This window comes from Pristiophorus japonicus, chromosome 22 (assembly GCF_044704955.1).
Source record: "Pristiophorus japonicus isolate sPriJap1 chromosome 22, sPriJap1.hap1, whole genome shotgun sequence".
NCBI classification, from domain to species: Eukaryota; Metazoa; Chordata; class Chondrichthyes; family Pristiophoridae; genus Pristiophorus; species Pristiophorus japonicus.
The window spans coordinates 51,877,496-51,900,595 of record NC_091998.1 but is presented as its reverse complement, the minus strand read 5'-3'; the positions used below and the strand labels follow the sequence as shown (position 1 = coordinate 51,900,595).

Below are 23,100 nucleotides of genomic sequence, written 5' to 3'. Positions count from 1 at the left end.
ACTCTTCCCCAAGGGGCCTCGCACAACAAGTTTGCTAATTAGTCCTTTATCATTACACATCACCCAGTCTAGGATGGCCAGCTCCCTAGTTGGTTCCTCAACATATTGGTCTCGAAAACCATCCCTAATACACTCCAGGAAATCCTCCTCCACCGCATTGCTACCAGTTTGGTTAGCCCAATCAATATGTTGATTAAAGTCACCCATGGCAACTGCTGTACCTTTATTGCATGCATCCCTAATTTCTTGTTTGATGCTGCCCCAACCTTACTACTACTGTTTGGTGGTCTATACACAACTCCCACTAGCATTTTCTGACCCTTGCTATTCCGTAGCTTCACCCATACTGATTCCACATCATCCAAGCTAATGTCCTTTCTTACTATTGCATTAATTTCCTCTTTAACCAGCAATGCCACCCCGCCTCCTTTTCCTTTCTGTCTATCCTTCCTAAATGTTGAATACCCCTGGATGTTGAGTTCCCAGCCTTGGTCACTCTGGAGCCATGTCTCCGTGATGCCAATTACATCATACCCATTAACTGCTATCTGCGCAGTTAATTCATCCACCTTATTCCGAATACTCCTCGCAATGAGGCACAGAGCCTTCAGGCTTGTCTTCCTAACACACTTTGCCCCTTTAGAATTTTGCTGTAATGTGGCCCTTTTTCCTTTTTGCTTTTTGCCTTAGGTTTCTCTGCCCTCCACTTTTACTTTTCTTCTTTCTATCTTTTGCTTCTACCCCCATTCTACTTCCCCCTGTCTCCCTGCATAGGTTCCCATCCCCCTGCCATATTAGTTTAACTCCTTCCCAACAGCACTAGCAAACACTCCCCCTGGGACATTGGTTCCGGTCCTGCCCAGGTGCAGACCGTCCGGTTTGTACTGGTCCCACATCCCCCAGAACCGGTTCCAATGTCCCAGAAATTTGAATCCCTCCCTTGTGCACCACTCCTCAAGCCATGTATTCATCTGAGCTATCCTGCGATTCCTATGATAACTCCCCTACTGTTTTTCAAAATAGTGCCGTGGGATCTTTTACATCCATCAGAGAGGGCAGACGGGGCCTCGATTCAACGTCTCATCCGAAAGACAGCACCTCCGACAGTGTAGCACTCCCTCAGCACTGCACTGGAGTGTCAGCCTAGATTGTGTGCTCCGGTCCCTGGGGTGGGACTTGAACCCACAACCTTCTGACTCAGGTGAGAATGCTGCCCACTGAACCACAGCTGACACTGTGGGGAGGGAGACAATCCAAGTGACAGTCTGTGTCCACAATGTCACAGCAGAAGTTCTAGTTAATCGGAGGCTAATCTAATGATTAATAGACATTCAAGAGAAATGATGGGCTCAATCCCTGTTTGCACATTAACGCATGATGTGTGACATTTCTTTGTCTGCTATTTTTACGAGAGGCATGAGTTTGTTTGCTCCTGTGAAGCGCCTCGGGACGTTTCACTACGTTAAAGGAGCTATATAAATACAAGTTGTTGTTGTTGTTGGTCTGGGCCGAGTTGGCTGGTCTCTCGCCTTACTGGCCCACCTCTGATCGCGAGCCAGTGAACTTGCTGGAGAGTGTTGCCCTGTTGGATGATGACAGGATGGATCTTGGCTACCGTGATCAAAGAGCCTGTTGACATTCACTGTATGTACACACACACACACACACACACACACACACACACACACACATACCACTGGGCTGAGGTAATGGAGAGAGATTGCATCCCCGACGCTGCATGCCCAGCCTTCGGAGGCGAGAAGACTCTGAATCCCTTTTTCATGTGATGCGCCACCACGACACTGGGTTTCGTCCTGAACTGCATGCAACCTTGGCACGGCTCCAATCGGCACAGATGGGCAGAGCAGCAGGCAGATGCTGAGTCTCGGATTGAGCAAGATAGCACAGGAAGGAAAAGCAACGTTCCGACTGGAAATGGGAAGAGCCAAATGCAGAAGGGTCGGCGGCAGTGGGGACACAGAACGAAAGCTGCTCCGAATGCTCGCCCGTTTCTTTACTTTCCATCGCAGCCGAAATTACCTTCTGACTTGCGTTCTCCCACACACGCTGTCAGACCACAAACGCCTGTTTCCCTTCACGCTCGCAGGCAAGTTCACTGAGCTAACTTCACATGTTTGAAAATCAAATGCCTTTATTGTACCTCAGCACCTGTCGTTTATCCACTTACAGGCTTTGTCCAGTGTCCTCGGCCCAAAGAGTGGGTTGATTACCCCGATGCTACTGTGGTCAGTGTGGATTTGGGAATCTCCTTCTCACCACTGACTAGAATAGCACTGCGACACAACTAACGTGCGGTGCCCATTGTAAATCTTGAGTTTCTGTGGCTTCAAATACTGAAGTTCAGCCACCTTGTGTCTTTAAGACTGTTTGCAGCCAGCATGATCATCATCATCGGCAGTCCCTCGAATCGAGGATGACTTGCTCCCACGTCAAAAAGTTCAAGGGTGTTTCAATGAAGGACCTAATATTCCGGATCCCGAACTAAATCCTGAAGGGCGGAAGATGCCTGTGCGTGGATTTTTTTAATGTGTGGTGGCCGTTGCACACCAGCCACCAGACGGGCTTGACAGAGCTAGGTCTTGGTCCAGTGGCAAGGGTTAACCAAGACGACTGGAGACCAAGCTCTGCTGCATGGACCTAGTGCGCGCACACGTCGCAGTGTGGGCTGGCCTGTGCTGCCCCTGGGCCCTCGCCTTTTCTGGGCCCCAGCATGTGGAAAGGATACCGTTGAAGCCTTCGAGCTATTTTTAAAAAAATTGCATTTATATAGCGCCTTTCATGACTACCAGACGTCCCAAAGCGCTTTACAGCCAATGAAGTACTTTTGGAGTGTAGTCACTGTTGTAATGTGGCATACGCGGCAGCCAACTTGTGCACAGCAAGTTCCCACAAACAGCAATGTGATAATGACCAGATAATCTGTTTTTAGAGATGTTGATTGAGGGATAAATATTGGCCAAGACACCAGGGATAACCTCCCTGCTCTTCTTCGAAATAAGTGCCGGGATCTATTACGTCTATCTGAGAGAGCAGACGGCCCCTCCGACAGTGCGGCACTTCCTCAGCACTGCACTGGAGTGTCAGCCTAGATTTTTGCAATCAGGTATCTGGAGTGGGACTTGAACCCACAACTTTCTGATGGGAGGCGAGGGAGCTACCCACTGAGCCACAGCTGATATTGCTTGATCAATGCAGCAATCTCGGTAAAAGTGGAGTACTGTTTATTTCACGCTTTGACGAAGCACAGTGAACTACTTTTTGGGATTTCTGACCACTTCAGGCAGTTGTGAACTGGCACATAACAAAAAAACAAAATTCCCCAGAAGGTGGTGGAAAGACACAGCAGTGTGATCAGCATCTAAAAGTCTAAGGTAGGATTCCCATGTCGAGTGGGACCATTCATAATAAGAACATAAGAAATAGGAATTTTATAAATAAACATAAAAAATATTTTTTTTAAAGTGGTGGCTGGTGTGCAACGGCCACACACAGTACAAAATCCACGCACAGGCATCTTCCACCCTTCAGGATGTATTTCGGGACCTGGAATATCAGGTCCTTCATTGAAACATCTGTGAACTCATCCCTTTTTGGCATAAGAACATAAGAACATAAGAATTAGGAACAGGAGTAGGCCATCTAGCCCCTCGAGCCTGCTCCGCCGTTCAACAAGATCGTGGCAGATCTGGCCGTGGACTCAGCTCCACTTACCCGCCCGCTCCCCATAACCCTTAATTCCCTTATTGGTTAAAAATCTATCTATCTGTGACTTGAGGCTAGCTCATTGAATGTATTCAACTGCTTCCTTGGGCAGAGAATTCCACAGATTCACAACCCTCTGGGAGAAGAAATTCCTTCTCAACTCGGTTTTAAATTGGCTCCCCCATATTTTGAGGCTGTGCCCCCTAGTTCGAGTCTCCCCGACCAGTGGAAACAACCTCTCTGCCTCGATCTTGTCTATCCCTTTCATTATTTTAAATGTTTCTATAAGATCACCCCTCATCCTTCTGAACTCCAATGAGTAAAGACCCAGTCTACTCAATCTATCATCATAAGGTAACCCCCTCATCTCTGGAATCAGCCTAGTGAATCGTCTCTGTACCCCCTCCAAAGCTCGTATATCCTTCCTTAAGTAAGGTGACCAAAACTGCACGCAGTACTCCAGGTGCGGCCTCACCAATACCCTGTACAGTTGCAGAGGGACCTCCGTGCTTTTGTACTCCATCCCTCTCGCAATGAAGGCCAACATTCCATTCGCCTTCCTATATGGAAGCAAGTCATCCTCTATACGAGGGACCGCCTATGATGCTGATAAGAAATAGGAGCAGGAGCAGGCCAAACAGCCCCTCGAGCCTGCTCCGCCATTCAATAAGATCACGGCTGATCTGATCTTGGCCTCGGCTCCACTTCCCCGCCCGCTCCCCATGAACCTTGCCTACCTTAACGTTCAAAAATCTGTCTTCACCTCATCTCATAAAATTCTGACAAGATTGGACAGGTTAGAGGCAGGAAGAATGTTCCCGGTGTTGGGGAAGTCCAGAACCAGGGGTCACAGTCTAAGGATAAGGGGTAAGCCATCTAGGACCGAGATGAGGAGAAGCTTCTTCACTCAGAGAACTTTGAACTTGTGACATTCTCTACCACAGAAAGTAGTTGAGGCCAGTTCGTTAGATATATTCAAAAGGGAGTTAGATGTGGCCCTTATGACTAAAGTGATCAAGGGGTATGGAGAAAAAGCAGGAATGGGGTACTGAAATTGCATGATCAGCCATGATCTTATTGAATGGTGGTGCAGGCTCGAAGGGTCGAATGGCCTACTTCTGCACCTATTTTCTATGTTTCTATAAGAACAAAAGAAATAGGAGCACTATTCACCAGAGTGTTTCATCATAAACATTAACCTCTCTCTTTCAGATGCTTGCTGACCTGCCGTGAGTTTCCAGCATTTTCCTATAAATTCAGATTTTCAACGTCCTGACCTGATGTTTTTTTTTCACACTTGTAGGATGCAGACCCGCTGACGACTGGAAGTGAGGTGAAAGTGGGTTCGAACAATTCGGACATTCCTCCTTCAGTTGATAACACTCCAGAGGTGCTGAACAAGGCTCTGTCGGGTCTGTCTTCAAGGTGCAGTATTATCGGCAACGGATACTGTCTGCGGTCTGGCTCCAAGGGGGTTTGCCCCCGACACATGCAATGCATGGCAGCACGTTGCTGTCGGTCCCTTTTGACCAGAGCGGTTTCGGCTTGGGATTTTGGGCTGACAGTACAGGGGATAATGTTAACCCATCTCGCCTGTCGGGAACTGACGCAAAGCTTGTTTTACATTCCCTGCCCGAATCTACTTTCCATTAAAGGCAACTGAGAATAATATTGGGTAGGGTGTAAATCCCGACTTGCACTCGGTCCTGTCCTGCGAACTAGGTTAAAATTCTCGCCGCCCCCCACCATGTAACCCAAGTCACGCTCGACTCGAAACAAGTGTACAAATATTCCCAAACACACAAAACAGTTTTCAGAAATGAAATACAGCACAGAAGGAGGCTAATCATGCCTGTGCCAAACCTTTGAAAGAGCTGCCAATTAGACCCAATTCCCCGCTCTCTCCCTCTTCCCCGCCCCCCCCACCGAGCCCCACAAAGCTCTCCTTTTTAACATATTCCAGCCGCACTTGATGAACCAATGGGACCTCTCTCTCCAATTCCCTGGGTGTCTCCATCCTTTGAGTTTGCCACCTGTGGCGCTATAGAAGGGGGAAATGGAGGGCGTGATTACAGGTTGAGTTCTGTTGTATGCTGATACTAAAAATTCATCCGTGACTTTACCGGCATAGACCTGTTGGGTCGAATGGCCTGTATCTGTGCTGTAAACATGATGCAACTTCAGCAACCAACCACTTAACACAGCATGCGAGGTGGGTGGAGGACAGATAGAAGAAACAGACCTTTTATTTAAAAAGAACAGAAATTTGGGGGATGAATGTCTTCTGATAATACATTCATGTCACATTCCTGCGTGCATTTTAAAATACGTATTAGTTCACGGGATGTGGGCGTCACTGGCAAGGCTGGCATTTATTGCCCCATCCCTAATCAACCCTTGAGAAGGTGGTGGTGAGCCGCCTTGAACTGCTGCAGTCAGGTGTGGTGAAGGTACTCCCCCAGTGCTGACTTTATCGCAGCAGTTTGGTACGACTGAGTGTCTCCCCGGGCCATTTCAGAGGGCAGTTAAGAGTCAACCACATTGCTGTGGGTCTGGAGTCACATATCGGCAGATTTCCTTCCCTAAAGGGCATTAGTGAACCAGATGGGTTTTTACGACAATCCGGTAGTTTCATTTTCACCATTGATGATACTAGCATTTTCTTTAATTCCAGATTTACTTAATTAACTGAATTTAAATTCCCCAGCTGCTGTGGTGGAGTTTGAACTTTAAACAAAAATGAACAATTAACAATTTAATGAAAACAGTACTGACAGGAATTTGATGTGAGCACATTAACCCCAGCAAGTGGAATTTCAAAGCCCCACCCCCGCTCTTCTTCGAATAATACATGGGATCTTTTACGTCCACCTGAGAGAGCTAACTCAGTTTAACGTCTCATTCAGGAGGCGGCACCTCCGACAGTGCAGCACTCCCTCAGTACTGCATTGAAATGTCAGCCTAGATGATGGGCTGACGGTTCTGGGGGAGGGGACGGGGCACGGTGTTTAAACCCACGTGCTTGTGACTGCTGTGAGTGCACTGCTGAGGCAAGCTGTCACTTCTCGGGGAATCACGGAGATCAAGGTCCCGAAATAGATTGACTAACCATGTTTGTGATTTGGATTTAATCCTTGCGGCCGGAACTGTAAAAGCTGTTTCTCTTTCCTTTGACAGATGGAAGAACTGGTGGGTGCGAGGGATCCTGACACTGGCCATGATCACTTTCTTTTTCTTCATCATCTACCTCGGCCCCATGGTTCTGATGATGATAGTAGGTTACAGTGCTGAGCTTAATCCTTTGCGCCCCCCTGCTCTATGTACATTTGGTTCCCATGTAAAACTGATTTCCATGACTTTGTCAAGCTCCTGTGGACCTCCCACGTGTGCAGGAAGTGATTTTTCTTCCAGTTGTCTCCCTCTCTTCCCCCTAAGGCGCTGACCTGTACTGGGGTTTTGTTACCATTCAGTACCCCCCTCCCAAAGAAAGAATGAACGAGGATTTCTATAGCACCTTTCACAACCTCAGGACAAAGCTTTTCACAAAAGGCAATTAAGTACATTTTGGAGTGCAGTCTCTGTTGTAATGTAGGGAAATGTGACAGCCAAATTGTGCGCAGCAAGCTCCCACAAACAGCATCATCATCATAGGCAGTCCCTCGGAATTGAGGGAGATGTGCTTCCACTCTAAAAGTGAGTTCTTAGGTGGCTGAACAGTCCAATACGAGAGCCACAGTCCCTGTCACAGGTGGGACAGATAGTCATTGAGGGAAAGGGAGGGTGGGACTAGTTTGCTGCACGCTCTTTCCGCTGCCTGCGCTTGATTTCTGCATGCTCTCGGCGATGAGACTCTAGGTGCTCAGTGCCCTCCCGGATACACTTGCTCCACTTAGGGCGGTCTTTGGCCAGGGACTCCCAGGTGTCAGTGGGGATGTTGCACTTTATCAGGGAGACTTTGAGGGTGTCCTTGTAACGTTTCCTCTGCCCAACTTTTGCTCGTTTGCTGTGAAGGAGTTCCGAGTAGAGCGGTTGCTTTGGGATCTTGTGTCAGGCATGCAGACAATGTGGCCTGCCCAGCGGAGCTGATCAAGTGTGGTCAGTGCTTCAATGCTGGGGATGTTGGCCTGGTCGAGAACGCTAACGTTGGTGCGTCTGTCCGTTCAGGAAATTTGTAGGATCTTACAGTAGACACCTCAATTTGCTGGAGAAATACCACCAACGCTGTCTCCGCAAGATGCTACAAACAGCAAGAAATAAATGGGCAGATCATTTATTTTCAGTTGTTGGCTGAGGGCCAAACATTGCCCTCTGATTTTGGCCATCCCCAACCCCGATGCACCGTGTGTGATTGTAGAACATAAATCGATGCCCCAGCTATCTCTGCATGGAGCAGTGATTAAACCCAGGCCTATCTTGTGTGTGTGGTTTCATGCTAGACTGCTCGCTTGTAAGTTTGTGAACTCATTCCTAAAGTTGAAACTTGTATCTGGGGCAGTAAATTCGGAAAAGAGTGAAGATATGTACAGAAACAGTATGACGTTGTAAACATCCACTTATTACAAAATACTTTCACAAAGAGCAATATTCAGTTGAAAAAAATTCTGTTACACAATACTGGAGTTCCGCAAATGTGTATTTATCAGTAAAACAATCCCTTTGTGTCCTGGTGCACTCTTATCTGATTATTTAAAAAAAAACAATCTGGCTGTTGACATAAGAACAGACAGTAAACGTGGAAGTCATAATGAGATCAGTTAGCAATATATCAGAACAGCGTCAGAAAGTTCAAAACAGGGAGAAGACTTGCATTTATATAGCGCCTTTCACGAACACCAGTCATCCCAAAGTGCTTTACAGCCAATGACGTACTTTGAGTGCAGTCACTGTTGTAACATGGGAAACGCGGCAGCCAATTTGCGTACAACAAGCTCCCACAAACAGCAGTGTGATAACAAAAACAGACTATTGATTGAGGGATAAAAATTGACCAGGACACTGGGGATAACTTCCCTGCTCTTCTTCGAAATAGTGCCATGGGATCTTTTACATCCAGCAATCACGACCTCGGTTTAACATCTCATCCGAAAGACAGAACCTCCGACAGTGCACACTGCACCGCAGGGTCAAGCCTGGGTTTTGTGCTCAACTGCCTGGAGTGGGCCTTGAACCCACAATCTTCTGACTCAGAGGCAAGGGTGCTATCCACTGAGCCACAGCCGACACTAAGGGTTGAAGCCATGCTCAAATAGTAGTTGAGCTTTGTTTTTGGAGTTTGAAGTATACGAATTAGCTTTAAATATCTTTAGGATTGTTGATTGCAACATGCAAGGGATAAAATTCAACTGGCTGGGAACTCCATTGAGTTAATGATGTGCATAGCAAACTGCTTTGTGCACAATTATAAGGCCCATGTGTCAGCTGTGGCTCAGTGGGTAGCACTCTCGCCTCTGGGTCAGAAGGTTGTGGGTTCAAGTCCCACTCCAGGAACATAAGAATTAGGAACAGGAGTAGGCCATCTAGCCCCTCAAGCCTGCTCTGCTTTTGATAAATAAAAATTTAAAAAGCCAATCCTTTATCCATGCTAATATATTACCCCCAACCCCATGAACTTTTATCTTGTGCAGTAACCTTTTATGTGGCAGCTTGTCAAATGTCTTCTGGAAGTTCAAATACACCACATCCACTGGTTCCCCTTTATCCACCCTGTTCGTTACATCCTCAAAGAACTCCAGCAAATTTGTCTAACATGACTTCCCCTTCATAAATCCACACTGACACTGCCTGACCAAATGTCCTGCTACTGCTTCTTTAATAATGGACTCCAACATTTTCCCAACCGCAGAAGTTGAGCACAAAACCAGGCAGACCCTCCAATGCAGCGCTGCGGGAGTGCTGCACTGTCAGAGGTGCCGTCTTGGTGTGAGACGTGAAACTGAGGCCCCGTCTGCTCTCTCAGGTGGACGTAAAAGATCCCATGGCAATATTTTGAAGAAGAGCAGGAGAGTTCTCCCCGGGGCCAATATTTATCCCTCAACCAACATAACAAAAAAACAGATTATCTGGTCATTATCACACTGCTGTTTGTTGGAGCTTGCTTGTGTAAATTGACTGTGTTTCCCACATTACAGCAGTGACTACACTTCAAAAGTAGTTAATTGGCTGTGAAGCGCTTTGGGACGTCCGGTGGTCGTGAAATGCGCTATATAAATCCAAGTCTTTCTTTCACTAGGTTAATGTCTCCATGAAGTAGCAGACACATGGATTCAATCTGACTGCATTAAGCTTCAGCACTGTAATATCGCAGTGTGTTATTTCCAAGCTGATGCCCCACAATATATTAAAGCGGCCCTTGATCTCAAAAAAGAATTCAGTCAAGGATCCTGTGTGCTCCACGACTCGGAATGAAAACGTTCCCACAACTCCACGTGTGTGTGTCTCGAGAACACTAATACAACGTGCCTCAAGAACACTGGAAGTTTGTGTTTTATGTGAAGCCTTTGCACTATACTTGGAGCTTAAAGTATTTCCCTTAATGTAACAGATCCCCAGATACTCATCACATACGCAATACTGACAGTTTTTATAAAGAAAAGCGGGTTGAATTTTCTCGCTCAGTACGACAAAGTGTGCAACGCATCATCGAGTGATCAATGCCCGCCGGAACACAAAGCACAGATCATCAGTTTATTGTTTCTCTCTTGATATCCTAGGTCCTCGGTGTACAGATCAAATGCTTTCATGAGATCATTCTCATTGGATACAACGTTTATCACTCCTACCATCTGCCATGGTTCCGGACTCTTAGCTGGTGAGCACATGACAGACAATTGGCACAAACACAGGAACAAAGGCACAGTTGGAAAAACCCTTGCTGTAAAATTAAACCAGTGGCATCACGAGAAATGAACATTTCGATGCACACATTCATTCGTGGGAACAGCCACAAACTTTATTTCTTTTTTATCCAGAGTGCAACTCTATTTTACCCCTCCAATTTTGTCTGTTCTTCGGAGGAGGTCGATTCCTGTTGGGGTACAATTTCACCGGCATAGGCTGGCCTACAGTGCCTGACCCAAAATTAATCCACTGCCCTGCCTCAGTCTTTTTCTCTTCCTCCACAATATCTCTCTCTCTCTCTCTCTCTCTCTCTCTCTCTCTCCCTCCCTCCCCACACTCTCTCTCTCTCACCCTCCCCACACTCACTCTCTCTCTCTCTCTCTCTCTCACCCTCCCCACACTCGCTCTCTCTCGCTCTCCCTCCCCCTCCCTCGCTCTCCCTCCCCCTCCCTCGCTCTCCCTCGCTCTCCCTCCCCCTCCCTCCCTCTCCCTCCCCCTCCCTCGCTCTCCCTCACCCTCCCTCGCTCTCCCTCACCCTCCCTCGCTCTCCCTCCCCCTCCCTCGCTCTCCCTCCCCCTCCCTCGCTCTCCCTCCCCCTCCCTCGCTCTCCCTCCCCCTCCCTCGCTCTCCCTCCCCCTCCCTCGCTCTCCCTCCCCCTCCCTCGCTCTCCCTCCCCCTCCCTCGCTCTCCCTCCCCTCCCTCCCTCCCTCCCTCGCTCTCCCTCCCCCTCCCTCGCTCTCCCTCCCCCTCCCTCGCTCTCCCTCCCCCTCCCTCGCTCTCCCTCCCCCTCCCTCGCTCTCCCTCCCCCTCCCTCGCTCTCCCTCCCCCTCCCTCGCTCTCCCTCCCCCTCCCTCGCTCTCCCTCCCCCTCCCTCGCTCTCCCTCCCCCCTCCCTCGCTCTCCCTCCCCCTCCCTCCTCTCCCTCCCCCTCCCTCGCTCTCCCTCCCCCTCCCTCGCTCTCCCTCCCCCTCCCTCGCTCTCCCTCCCTCCCCCGCTCTCCCTCCCCCTCCCTCGCTCCTCCCTCCCCCTCCCTCGCTCTCCCTCCCCCTCCCTCGCTCTCCCTCCCCCTCCCTCCTCCCTCCCTCCCCCTCCCTCGCTCTCCCTCCCCCTCCCTCGCTCTCCCTCCCCTCCCTCGCCCTCCCTCCCCTCCCTCGCTCTCCCTCCCCCTCCCTCGCTCTCCCTCCCCTCCCTCGCTCTCCCTCCCCCTCCCTCGCTCTCCCTCCCCCTCCCTCGCTCTCCCTCCCCCTCCCTCGCTCTCCCTCCCCTCCCTCGCTCTCCCTCCCCCTCCCTCGCTCTCCCTCCCCCTCCCTCGCTCTCCCTCCCCCTCCCTCGCTCTCCCTCCCCCTCCCTCGCTCTCCCTCGCTCTCCCTCCCCCTCCCTCGCTCTCCCTCCCCCTCCCTCGCTCTCCCTCCCCCTCCCTCGCTCTCCCCCTCCCTCGCTCTCCCTCCCCCTCCCTCGCTCTCCCTCCCTCCCCCTCCCTCCCCCTCCCTCCCCCTCCCTCGCTCTCCCTCCCCCTCCCTCCCCTCCCTCCCCCTCCCTCGCTCTCCCTCGCTCCTCCCTCGCTCTCCCTCGCCTCCCTCGCTCTCCCTCCCCCTCCCTCGCCCTCCCTCCCCTCCCTCGCCCTCCCTCCCCCTCCCTCGCTCTCCCTCCCCTCCCTCGCTCTCCCTCCCCTCCCTCGCTCTCCCTCCCCCTCCCTCGCTCTCCCTCCCCCTCCCTCGCTCTCCCTCCCCCTCCCTCGCTCTCCCTCCCCCTCCCTCGCTCTCCCTCCCCCTCCCTCGCTCTCCCTCCCCTCCCTCGCTCTCCCTCCCCCTCCCTCGCTCTCCCTCCCCTCCCTCGCTCTCCCTCCCCCTCCCTCGCTCTCCCTCCCCCTCCCTCGCTCTCCCTCCCCCTCCCTCGCTCTCCCTCCCCCTCCCTCGCTCTCCCTCCCCCTCCCTCGCTCTCCCTCCCCCTCCCTCGCTCTCCCTCCCCCTCCCTCGCTCTCCCCCTCCCTCCTCTCCCTCCCTCCTGCTCTCCCTCCCCCTCCCTCGCTCTCCCTCCCCCCTCCCTCGCTCTCCCTCCCCCTCCCTCGCTCTCCCTCCCCCTCCCTCGCTCTCCCTCCCCTCCCTCGCTCCCCTCGCTCTCCCTCCCCTCCCTCGCTCTCCCTCCCCCTCCCTCGCTCTCCCTCGCTCTCCCTCGCTCTCCCTCCCCCTCCCTCGCTCTCCCTCGCTCTCCCTCGCTCTCCCTCCCCCTCCCTCCCCCTCCCCCCTCCCTCCCCTCCCCTCCCCCCTCCCCTCCCCCTCCCTCCCCCTCCCTCCCCCTCCCTCCCCCTCCCTCCCCCTCCCTCCCCCTCCCTCCCCCTCCCTCCCCCTCCCTCCCCCTCCCTCCCTCCCTCCCCTCCCTCCCTCTCCCTCCCCCTCTCCCTCCCCTCTCCCTCTCTCTCTCTCTCCCTCCCCGCTCTCTCTCTCTCACACCCCTCTCTCTCTCTCACACCCCGCGCTCTCTCTCTCTCTCTCTCTCTCACACCCCGCTCTCTCTCTCTCTCTCACTCACACCCCGCTCTCTCTCTCTCTCTCTCCCTCTCTCCACTCCCTCCCTCCCTCATCGCGCTCCATCTCCCTCCCTCACCGCGCTCTCCCTCCCTACCTCACCACTCACTCCCTCCCTCCCCCCCAACCAGATGTGTAGCTAGAGAGTAAGCGGTTGCAAGTTGGTTGAGGGGTGGTGGGGTGTATCACAACTGTGCTCAATCCTGTCCTCTCCCAATATCCACATGTTCTAGCAGTCACTGGATAATGATACAGATCAGGAACCCTGGCTGATTTCTCCCCTGTCTCTCCCTGATTACCTGGGTGAACTGGGATTGTGCTACACTGAGGATTTCAGGGCCGCCCCAAGTCTATATATATATATATATATAAAAAATAGATTTTTCACCCCTACCCGAGCTGCGATGTTATTGTGTTGTGACATTTATGTTGGTCCTTGTAATGTAAATGTCAAAGACAGCATTTATATTCACTTCAGATGACTGGCGAAACAATATCAATCTACCTTTATAATAAATTTGTGTCTGTCTGAATATCTGAACATTTGAATGTAATGTTCGAAGTTGCTTTCTGAGTGTCTGCTTTTAGCAGCCCCTTGCCCCCCTCTCCCCCCTGCCCCCACGATAGTATCAGTCATGTGGGTTGCAGGCACTGCAGTCCCATTCCGTAACCATCACAAAAGGCAGCCATTGCCCCCCAACCAGAAACTGATTCCATTCTTCCCATTGAAAAGCTAGATCTGAAAAGTTAACTTGAGCAATAAGTTGAAGCTGCTGTAAACATTCAGGTACCAATAGTTTTTGAACTGAAGGATAAGGTCTGCTCATGCCCTCTGCCCCCCTAGACAGACCTGGGACTCAAAAAAATTATTGGGACCTGAATGTTTACAGCAGCTTCAACTTATTGCTCAAGTTAACTTTTCAGATCTAGCTTTTCAATGGGAAGAATGGAATCAGTTTCTGGTTGGGGGGCAATGGCTGCCTTTTGTGATGGTTACGGAATGGGACTGATAATGGCGAGCTACCCAACTCAGAGCCACAATAGTTGCTGAAAGGAGGACGCTAAGAGGCTGCAGGGTGACTTGGACAGGTTAGGTGAGTGGGCAAACGAATGGCAGATGCAGTATCATGTGGATAAATGTGAGGTTATCCACACGAAGGCAGAATATTATCTGAATGGTGGCGGATTAGGAAAAGGGGAGGTGCAACGAGACCTGGGTGTCATGGTACATCAGTCATTGAAAGTTGGCATGCAAGTACAGCAGGCGGTGAAGAAGGCAAATGGTATATTGGCCTTCATAGCGAGAGGATTTGAGTATAGGAGCAGGGGGGTCTTCCTGCAGTTGTACAAGCCCTTAGTGAGGCCTCACCTGGAATATTGTGTTCAGTTTTGGTCTCCTAATCTGAGGAAGGACGGATGTTCTTGCTATTGAGGGAGAGAAGCGAAGATTCACCAGACTGATTCCCGGGATGGCAGGACTGACATATGAGGAGAGACTGGATCGACTGGGCCTGTATTCACTGGAGTTTAGAAGGATGAGAGAGGATCTCATAGAAACATATAAAATTCTGACAGGACTGGGCAGGTTAGATGCAGGAAGAATGTTCCCGATGTTGGGGACGTCCAGAACCAGGGGACATAGCCTAAGGATAAGGGGTAAGTTATTTAGGACTGAGATGAGGAGAAACTTCTTCACTCAGAGTTGTTAACCTGTGAAATTCCCTACCGCAGAGAGTTGTTGATGCCAGTTCATTTGATATATTCAAGAGGGAGTTAGATATGGCCCTTACGGCTAAAGGGATCAAGGGGTATGGAGAGAAAGCAGGAAAAGGGTACTGTGGTGAATGATCAGCCATGATCTTATTGAATGGTGGTGCAGGCTCGAAGGGTCGAATGGCCTACTGCTGCACCTATTTTCTATGTTTCTATGTAAAACCCATTCAATTCCAGCGGGAACGTGTTAAGACCAGCCATTGGTGTTACAGCTGGAAACAAATACCCATTGAGAGGGCATTTTATTTCAAAACTTGGTGTCCTTGTCTTGTTTAATTAGCTACATCTGCGATTCCTCGTCATTTGCTCCCTATACCATTTTTGAGCAAGCAACAACACCAACTTGCATTTATATAGCAGCTTTAACATAGTAAAACGTCCCAAGGTGCTTCACAGGAGCATATTAAAAAAAAAGCTAGACACCAAGCCACGTAGGAGATATTGGGACTGGTGACCAACTTGGTCAAAGCGGTAGATTTTAAGGAGCGTCTTAAAGGAGTGGGAGAGAGGCAGTGAGGGAACTCCTGAGCTTCGGGCCCAGGCAGCTCCAGTCACTGGCGGAGCAATTAAAATCGAGGATGCGCAAGAGGCCAGAATTGGAGGAGCGCAGAGTTCTCGGAGGGTTGTAGGGCTGGAGGAGGTTGCAGAGATATGCGGGGGGGTGGGGGGGGGCGGTTGCGAGGCCATGGAGATATTTTAAAATCGAGGCGCTGTATGACCAGATTCCAGTGTAGGTCAGCAAGCACGGGGTGATGAATGAACGGAACTTGGTGCGAGTTAGGATATGGGCAGCCAAGTTTTGGATCAGCTCAAGTTTATGGAGGGGGGAAAATGGGAGGCTGGCCAGGAGAGCATTGGAATAGTAAAGTCTAGAGGTAACAGGCATGGGTGAGGGTTTCAGCGGATGAGCTGTGGCAGGGGTTATAGAAACATAGAAACATATAGAAACATAGAAAATAGGTGCAGGAGTAGGCCATTCGGCCCTTCTAGCCTGCACCGCCATTCAATGAGTTCATGGCTGAACATTCAACTTCAGTACCCCATTCCTGCTTTCTCGCCATACCCCTTGATCTCCCTAGTAGTAAGGACCTCATCTAACTCCTTTTTGAATATATTTAGTGAATTGGCCTCAACAACTTTCTGTGGTAGAGAATTCCACAGGTTCACCACTCTCTGGGTGAAGAAGTTCCTCCGCATCTCGGTCCTAAATGGCTTACCCCTTATCCTTAGACTGTGACCTCTGGTTCTGGACTTCCCCAACATTGGGAACATTCTTCCTGCATCTAACCTGTCTAACCCCGTCAGAATTTTAAATGTTTCTATGAGGTCCCCTCTCATTCTTCTGAACTCCAGTGAATACAAGCCCAGTTGATCCAGTCTTTCTTGATAGGTCAGTCCCGCCATCCCGGGAATCAGTCTGGTGAACCTTCGCTGCACTCCCTCAATAGCAAGAATGTCCTTCCTCAGGTTAGGAGACCAAAACTGTACACAATACTCCAGGTGTGGCCTCACCAATGCCCTGTACAACTGTAGCAACACCTCCCTGCCCCTGTACTCAAATCCCCTTGCTATGAAGGCCAACATGCCATTTGCTTTCTTAACCGCCTGCTGCACCTGCATGCCAACCTTCAATGACTGATGTACCATGACACCCAGGTCTCTTTGCACCTCCCCTTTTCCTAATCTGTCACCATTCAGATAATAGTCTGTCTCTTTGTTTTTACCACCAAAGTGGATAACCTCACATTTATCCACATTATACTTCATCTGCCATGCATTTGCCCACTCACCTAACCTATCCAAGTCGCTCTGCAGCCTCACAGCATCCTCCTCGCAGCTCACACTGCCACCCAACTTAGTGTCATCCGCAAATTTGGAGATACTACATTTAATCCCCTCATCTAAATCATTAATGTACAGTGTAAACAGCTGGGGCCCCAGCACAGAACCTTGCGGTACCCCACTAGTCACTGCCTGCCATTCTGAAAAGTACCCATTTACTCCTACTCTTTGCTTCCTGTCTGACAACCAGTTCTCAATCCATGTCAGTACACTACCCCCAATCCCATGTGCTCTAACTTTGCACATCAATCTCTTGTGTGGGACCTTGTCGAACGCCTTCTGAAAGTCCAAATATACCACATCAACTGGTTCTCCCTTATCCACTCTACTGGAAACATCCTCAAAAAATTCCAGAAGATTTGTCAAGCATGATTTCCCTTTCACAAATCCATGCTGACTTGGACCTATCATGTCACCTCTTTCCAAATGCACTGCTATGACATCCTTAATAATTGATTCCATCATTTTACCCACTACCGATGTCAGGCTGACCGGTCTATAATTCCCTGTTTTCTCTCTCCCTCCTTTTTTAAAAAGTGGGGTTACATTGGCTACCCTCCACTCCATAGGAACTGATCCAGAGTCAATGGAATGTTGGAAAATGACTGTCAACGCATCCACTATTTCCAAGGCCACCTCCTTAAGTACTCTGGGATGCAGTCCATCAGGCCCTGGGGATTTATCGGCCTTCAATCCCATCAATTTCCCCAACACAATTTCCCGGCTAATAAGGATTTCCCTCAGTTCCTCCTCCTTACTAGACCCCCCGACCCCTTTTATAACCGGAAGGTTGTTCGTGTCCTCCTTCGTGAATACCGAACCAAAGTACTTGTTCAATTGGTCCGCCATTTCTTTGTTCCCCGTTATGACTTCCCCTGATTCTGACTGCAGGGGACCTACGTTTGTCTTTACTAACCTTTTTCTCTTTATATATCTATAGAAACTTTTGCAATCCGTCTTAATGTTCCCTGCAAGCTTCTTCTCATACTCCATTTTCCCTGCCCTAATCAAACCCTTTGTCCTCCTCTGCTGAGTTCTAAATTTCTCCCAGTCCCTAGGTTCGCTGCTATTTCTGGCCAATTTGTATGCCACTTCCTTGGCTTTAATACTATCCCTGATTTCCCTTGATAGCCACGGTTGAGCCACCTTCCCTTTTTTATTTCTATGCCAGACAGGAATGTACAATTGTTGTAGTTCATCCATGCGGTCTCTAAATGTCTGCCATTGCCCATCCACAGTCAACCCCTTAAGTATCATTCGCCAATCCATCCCAGGGTGTAGGGTGGGTAGAATGCCTTGACTCCATGGTTCCGCACACGATATCGCTTTGTTAATTAAAATCTCTAAACCATCATTGGCTGTGCCTTCACCTGCCTGGGTCCTATCTCTGGAACTCCCTGTGTAAACCTCACTCTCCTTCTTTAAGACACTCCTTAAAATCTACCTCTTTCACCAAGATTTTAGTCATCTGCCGTAATTTCTTTTTGTGTTGGTCGCAGTCAATTCTTTGCCTTATAATGGTCCCGTGAAGCGCCTTGGGACATTTTACTATGTTAAAGGCGCTATATAAATGCAAGTTCTTGTTGATCACTAATGCAAAAGGGTTTAATTTTTTCGATTGGAGGAGTTTTGAGATAAATTTTTCAACTGTTTTTCTCTCTCAGGTATTTCCTGTTGTGCGCCAATTACTTCTTCTACGGGGAGACAGTGACGGACACGTTTTTCGCACTGGTTCAGAGAGAGGAGCCCCTGCGGATCCTGAGCAAATACCATCGCTTCATTTCCTTTGCTCTTTACCTAGCAGGTACTGCTGCCTGCTTGTCCCAATCAGCTTGGCGGAATGTGTTAAAAGTGACACCAGGCGGGCCTTTTAATCTCTCAGTAAGCAGACAACAACTTGCCAAACAATCGTTTTTGTCTTATTGAGCATGCAGGATTTGGTGGGCTACATTTATTTTTTAAACTTTTTAATTAAACAGTCAAATATGTATTACGGACAGTCAGTGACGGGGCTGAAGTATGGCAGGAAGTAATCGTGACGTTTACAGGAAGTGCACACTGTACACAAAGCGCTGTGTGATTAGTCTTCATATACAGAAAGAAAGACTTGCATTTATATAGCGCCTTTCACGATCATCGGGCATCCCAAAGCGCTTTACAGCCAATGAAGTACTTTTGGAGCGTAGTCACCATCGGTGACGGAGTTCTAACTGGAGAAATGTCGGAAAGTGTGAGGTCATCCACCTTGGGGGAAAAAAACAGTAAAAGGGAATATTATTTGAATGGGGAGAAATTACAACATGCTGAGGTGCAGAGGGACCTGGGGGTCCTTGTGCATTAACCTCTTTTAGAGTCTACCTGCAAAACATAAAACATTTATCCATGCCACCCAACCTGGATGACACACCAGACATTTACAAGGCCCTTTTTTTCTTTTTTGTTTTTTCTTTCTTTTTTTGGTTTTTTTTTTGGGCACTAAAATCAAATTTTTTCCTTTTTCCAGTGCCCCCTATAAAAGGAGAGGGGGACACTAAAAGCACCGGCAATTAAAACAAATTAAACTTTAAAACGTAAAATCAAATTAAAATTTGGTTGCCGGGCGTGATGATGCACTCCAGTCCCTCCGGTGCCCACCTCTCGCGGAAGGCCGCGAGCGTACCGGTGGACACCGCGTGCTCCATCTCCAAGGACACCCTGGACCGGATGTAAGAGCGGAAGAGAGGCAGGCAGTCAGGTTGTCCTTGTGCATGAATCCCAAAAAGTTAGTTTGCAGGTGCAGCAGGTAATCAGGAAGGCGAATGGAATGTTGGCCTTCATTGCGAGAGGGATGGAGTACAAAAGCAGGGAGGTCCTGCTGCAACTGTACAGGGTATTGGTGAGGCCGCACCTGGAGTACTGCATGCAGTTTTGGTCACCTTACTTAAGGATATACTGGCTTTGGAGGGGGTACAGAGACGATTCACTAGACTGATTCCGGAGATGAGGGGGTTACCTTATGATGATAGATTGAGTAGACTGGGTCTTTACTCGGAGTTCAGAAGGATGAGGGGTGATCTTATAGAAACATTTAAAATAATGAAAGGGATAGACAAGATAGAGGCGGAGACGTTGTCTCCACTGGTCGGGGAGACTAGAACTAGGGGGCACAGCCTCAAAATACGGGGGAGCCAATTTAAAACCAAGTTGAGAAGGAATTTCTTCTCCCAGAGGATTGTGAATCTGTGGAATTCTCTGCCCAAGGAAGCAGTTGAGGCTAGCTCATTGAATGTATTCAAATCACAGATAGATAGATTTTTAACCAATAAGGGTTATGGGGAGCGGGCGGGTAAGTGGAGCTGAGTCCACGGCCAGATCAGCCATGATCTTATTGAATGGCGGAGCAGGCTCGAGGGGATAGATGGCCTACTCCTGTTCCTAATTCTTATGTAAGTCGTCTGTGGCGTGCAGATGCTTTTACTGGAGGAATATATTGAATGCTCTTTTTTGTATCTCAGCATCTCCAAAAGTTGGGTGAAATTATGCCGTTACAGAAAATGCTGACTGTTAACCCGAAGCTAATCTTATCTTGGGTTACAGATAATGTTTAGAAATTGCTGGGCTTGCATGCTCTGGCTTGAGGTCATCTCATGCTCTTGAATCAGATTACTGCCATCTCACTCAGCCCCTCCGTATCTCTGAGTAATGGGACAGGCGAACAACCAAGGGGACGGAAGGACACAGCACAGGCTTTTTAATCTAAACAAGATGAGGTTTCACTTCCAAGAAAAGTGGCAAGAATTGAAGCGAGGTGCTTAATGCGTGCGCCTGAGGGACACAGGATAGTGCAGGGCCAAACAAGACCACTGCAGCCAATCTGGCCAGATGCAAAAGGGACCTTGTCTTCAAAGTTTAATTTTACTCCTGCCTTCTCCTGAAGCTGTTGCTTGTTGGGCTAGTGTTCCACAGGCACCATCTGATTCCGGCCGCCCCAGCCACACCACGTGGCCCATTTTCAAGTGCGCGCTAGGGAATTCATTGGAATTCAGAAGAATGAGAGGTGATCTTATCGAAACGTATAAGATTATGAGGGGCCTTGACAAGGTGGATGCAGAGAGAATGTTTCCACTGATGGGGGAGACTAGAACTCGGGGGCATAATCTTAGAATAAGGGGCCGGCCATTTAAAACTGAGATGAGGAGGAATTTCTTCTCTGAGGGTTGTAAATCTGTGGACTTCGCTGCCTCAGAGAGCTGTGGAAGCCAGGACATTGTCTATTCAGGGATAGACATTTTCTTAACCGATAAGGGATTAAGGGGTTATGGGGAGCAGGCATGGAAGTGGACCTGAGTCCATGATCGGATCAGCCATGATCGTATTAAATGGCGGAGCAGGCTCGAGGGACCGTATGGCCTACTCCTGCTCCTATTTCTTATGTTCTTATATTATGGAATGTTGGTCGGCTATTTGGCCGTGGAGGCAATTGCATCCAAGCCTGATCCTGGCCCCCACTCTCAGCATGGGTCGCGACTCGGAACTCTGGCTGTTTTTGTTAAGACAGTCACCAGTAAACTCAATAGGGACTTCAGGAGAAAGCCAGAGAGTGGTTAGAGTGTGAAACTCGCTACCACAAGGAGAAATTGAGCCAAGTAGCATAGATGCATTTAAGGAGAAGTTAGATCATAAATACATGAGGGAGAAAGAAATAGAGGGATATGTTGATGGGGAGAGATGAAGAGGGGTGGGAGAAGGCTGGTGTGGAGCATTAACACTGACATAGGCCTGTTGGGCCGAATGGCCTGTTTCTGTGCTGTATGTTCTATGTTACATGCCCCCATCTCCAAGTGCAGCATTGCTGAACATAATTGTTGCACCCAACTGCCATCTGAGCGGAGGTCAGCTAACTCAGGACCAACCAAGGAGCACACTTTGCCCCTTCCCATCCTGTGGGGGGGCAGCTCCACATTGGGTGGTGTAATTACCGACCGAACTCCCGGGGAAGTGTGCATCAGAGGGACAAGCCACTTCACTAAGCAGCCTTCCCCGTTCATTGCAACAGGACTAAATACGTTTCTGCAAGTCCAGTTAAAGGGACGAGATGATGACTTTGTCCTTTGCTTTCTTTCTAGGGTTCTGCATGTTTGTCCTGAGCCTGGTGAAGAAGCATTACCGACTGCAGTTCTACATGGTACGTACCTCACTGTCGTTCAGAGTAAAAACACTTTCCAACCGGCTCCAGGCTCAGCGTTGCCCAACGTCCCAATCTGGGGGTGGGTTTGGTCAGCATCTTGGGTGAGCCTTAAGCTGGAGCCATAATGGGGGAGCCATAATGGAGTTCTGTGTTGGGCAGGGGCTAACTTGACACGTCTCGCCCTGTTGGTCGTTACTCTGCTGAGGCAATGGAATGAGGCGGAGCTAGAGAGAGATCACCCGCCAAGGCCAGTCTCCATCACATATCGGGTGCTTATTTGGGTGCGGTGCTGATCAGCCGACAGTGTCGGAAGACCGATATAGCGGCCAGTCTGTGAAGCTTCCTGCTTCCTAAAGTATGATACTCGCTCTATCCACAGAAGGATGATCAGTCCTGCCAGGGCTCGGTCCCAATACCTCCAACAGCAGAATTCTGTGCTGTGTACCCTTGGAACCCCAATTCACGACCGGTTGTCACCTTCAACATTCACTCCCTCCTCCACCACCGGCGCACCGTGGCTGCAGTGTGCACCATCTACAAGATGCACTGCAGCAACTCTCCACGGCTTCTTCGGCAGCACCTCCTAAACCCATGTCCTCTGCCACCTAGAAGGACAAGGGCAGCAGGCGCGTGAGAACACCACTACCTCCAAGTTCCCCTCCAAGTCACACACCATCCTGACTTGGAAATATATCGTCTGTTCCTTCGTCATCCCCGGGTCAAAATCCTGGAACTCCCTCCCTAACAGCACTGCGGGAGCACCTTCACCACACGGACTGCAGCGGTTCAAGAAGATGGCTCACCACCACCTTCTCAAGGGTATTTAGAGAGGGGCAATAAATGCCAGCCTCGCCAGTGAAGCCCACATCCCATGAACGAATAAAAAAAACATCTGGTTGTTTAAATTTCAGTTGGTTTAAAATGTTTGTAATCTGGTCTGATTTTACAGCCCTCTCCTATGGTTTATCTGATGTCCATTTTTCCTTTACAGTTTGGCTGGACCCACGTTACGTTGCTGATTGTAGTCACTCAGTCTCATCTCATCATCCACAACCTCTTTGATGGAATGATTTGGTACGTGACAGCCCAGAAACTTTGTTCCATTCTCCATTATTGTTTAAATTGCACGTGTAAACCTATTTTAACAGTTGGCGCAGTTTCTCACACTTCTCTCAAGTTCAACCTGTTCCCCCATCACAGGATTCCTTTGCGTGGGATTTTTAAGCCCATGGGA

General features: G+C 49.5%; 1 protein-coding gene across 1 annotated transcript in view; it reads left to right on the top strand.

The window, feature by feature from the left end:
• Positions 1 to 23,100, top strand: part of cds2 (CDP-diacylglycerol synthase (phosphatidate cytidylyltransferase) 2) — a 55,473-nt gene that overhangs the window by 10,593 nt on the left and 21,780 nt on the right. Inside the window, exons 2-7 of the mRNA XM_070866121.1 lie at positions 5,027 to 5,148; positions 6,901 to 6,997; positions 10,434 to 10,531; positions 18,364 to 18,503; positions 21,805 to 21,863; positions 22,858 to 22,940. Of these exons, the coding sequence (XP_070722222.1) occupies positions 5,027 to 5,148; positions 6,901 to 6,997; positions 10,434 to 10,531; positions 18,364 to 18,503; positions 21,805 to 21,863; positions 22,858 to 22,940 (599 nt within the window). The remainder of the gene's footprint in view (positions 1 to 5,026; positions 5,149 to 6,900; positions 6,998 to 10,433; positions 10,532 to 18,363; positions 18,504 to 21,804; positions 21,864 to 22,857; positions 22,941 to 23,100) is intronic.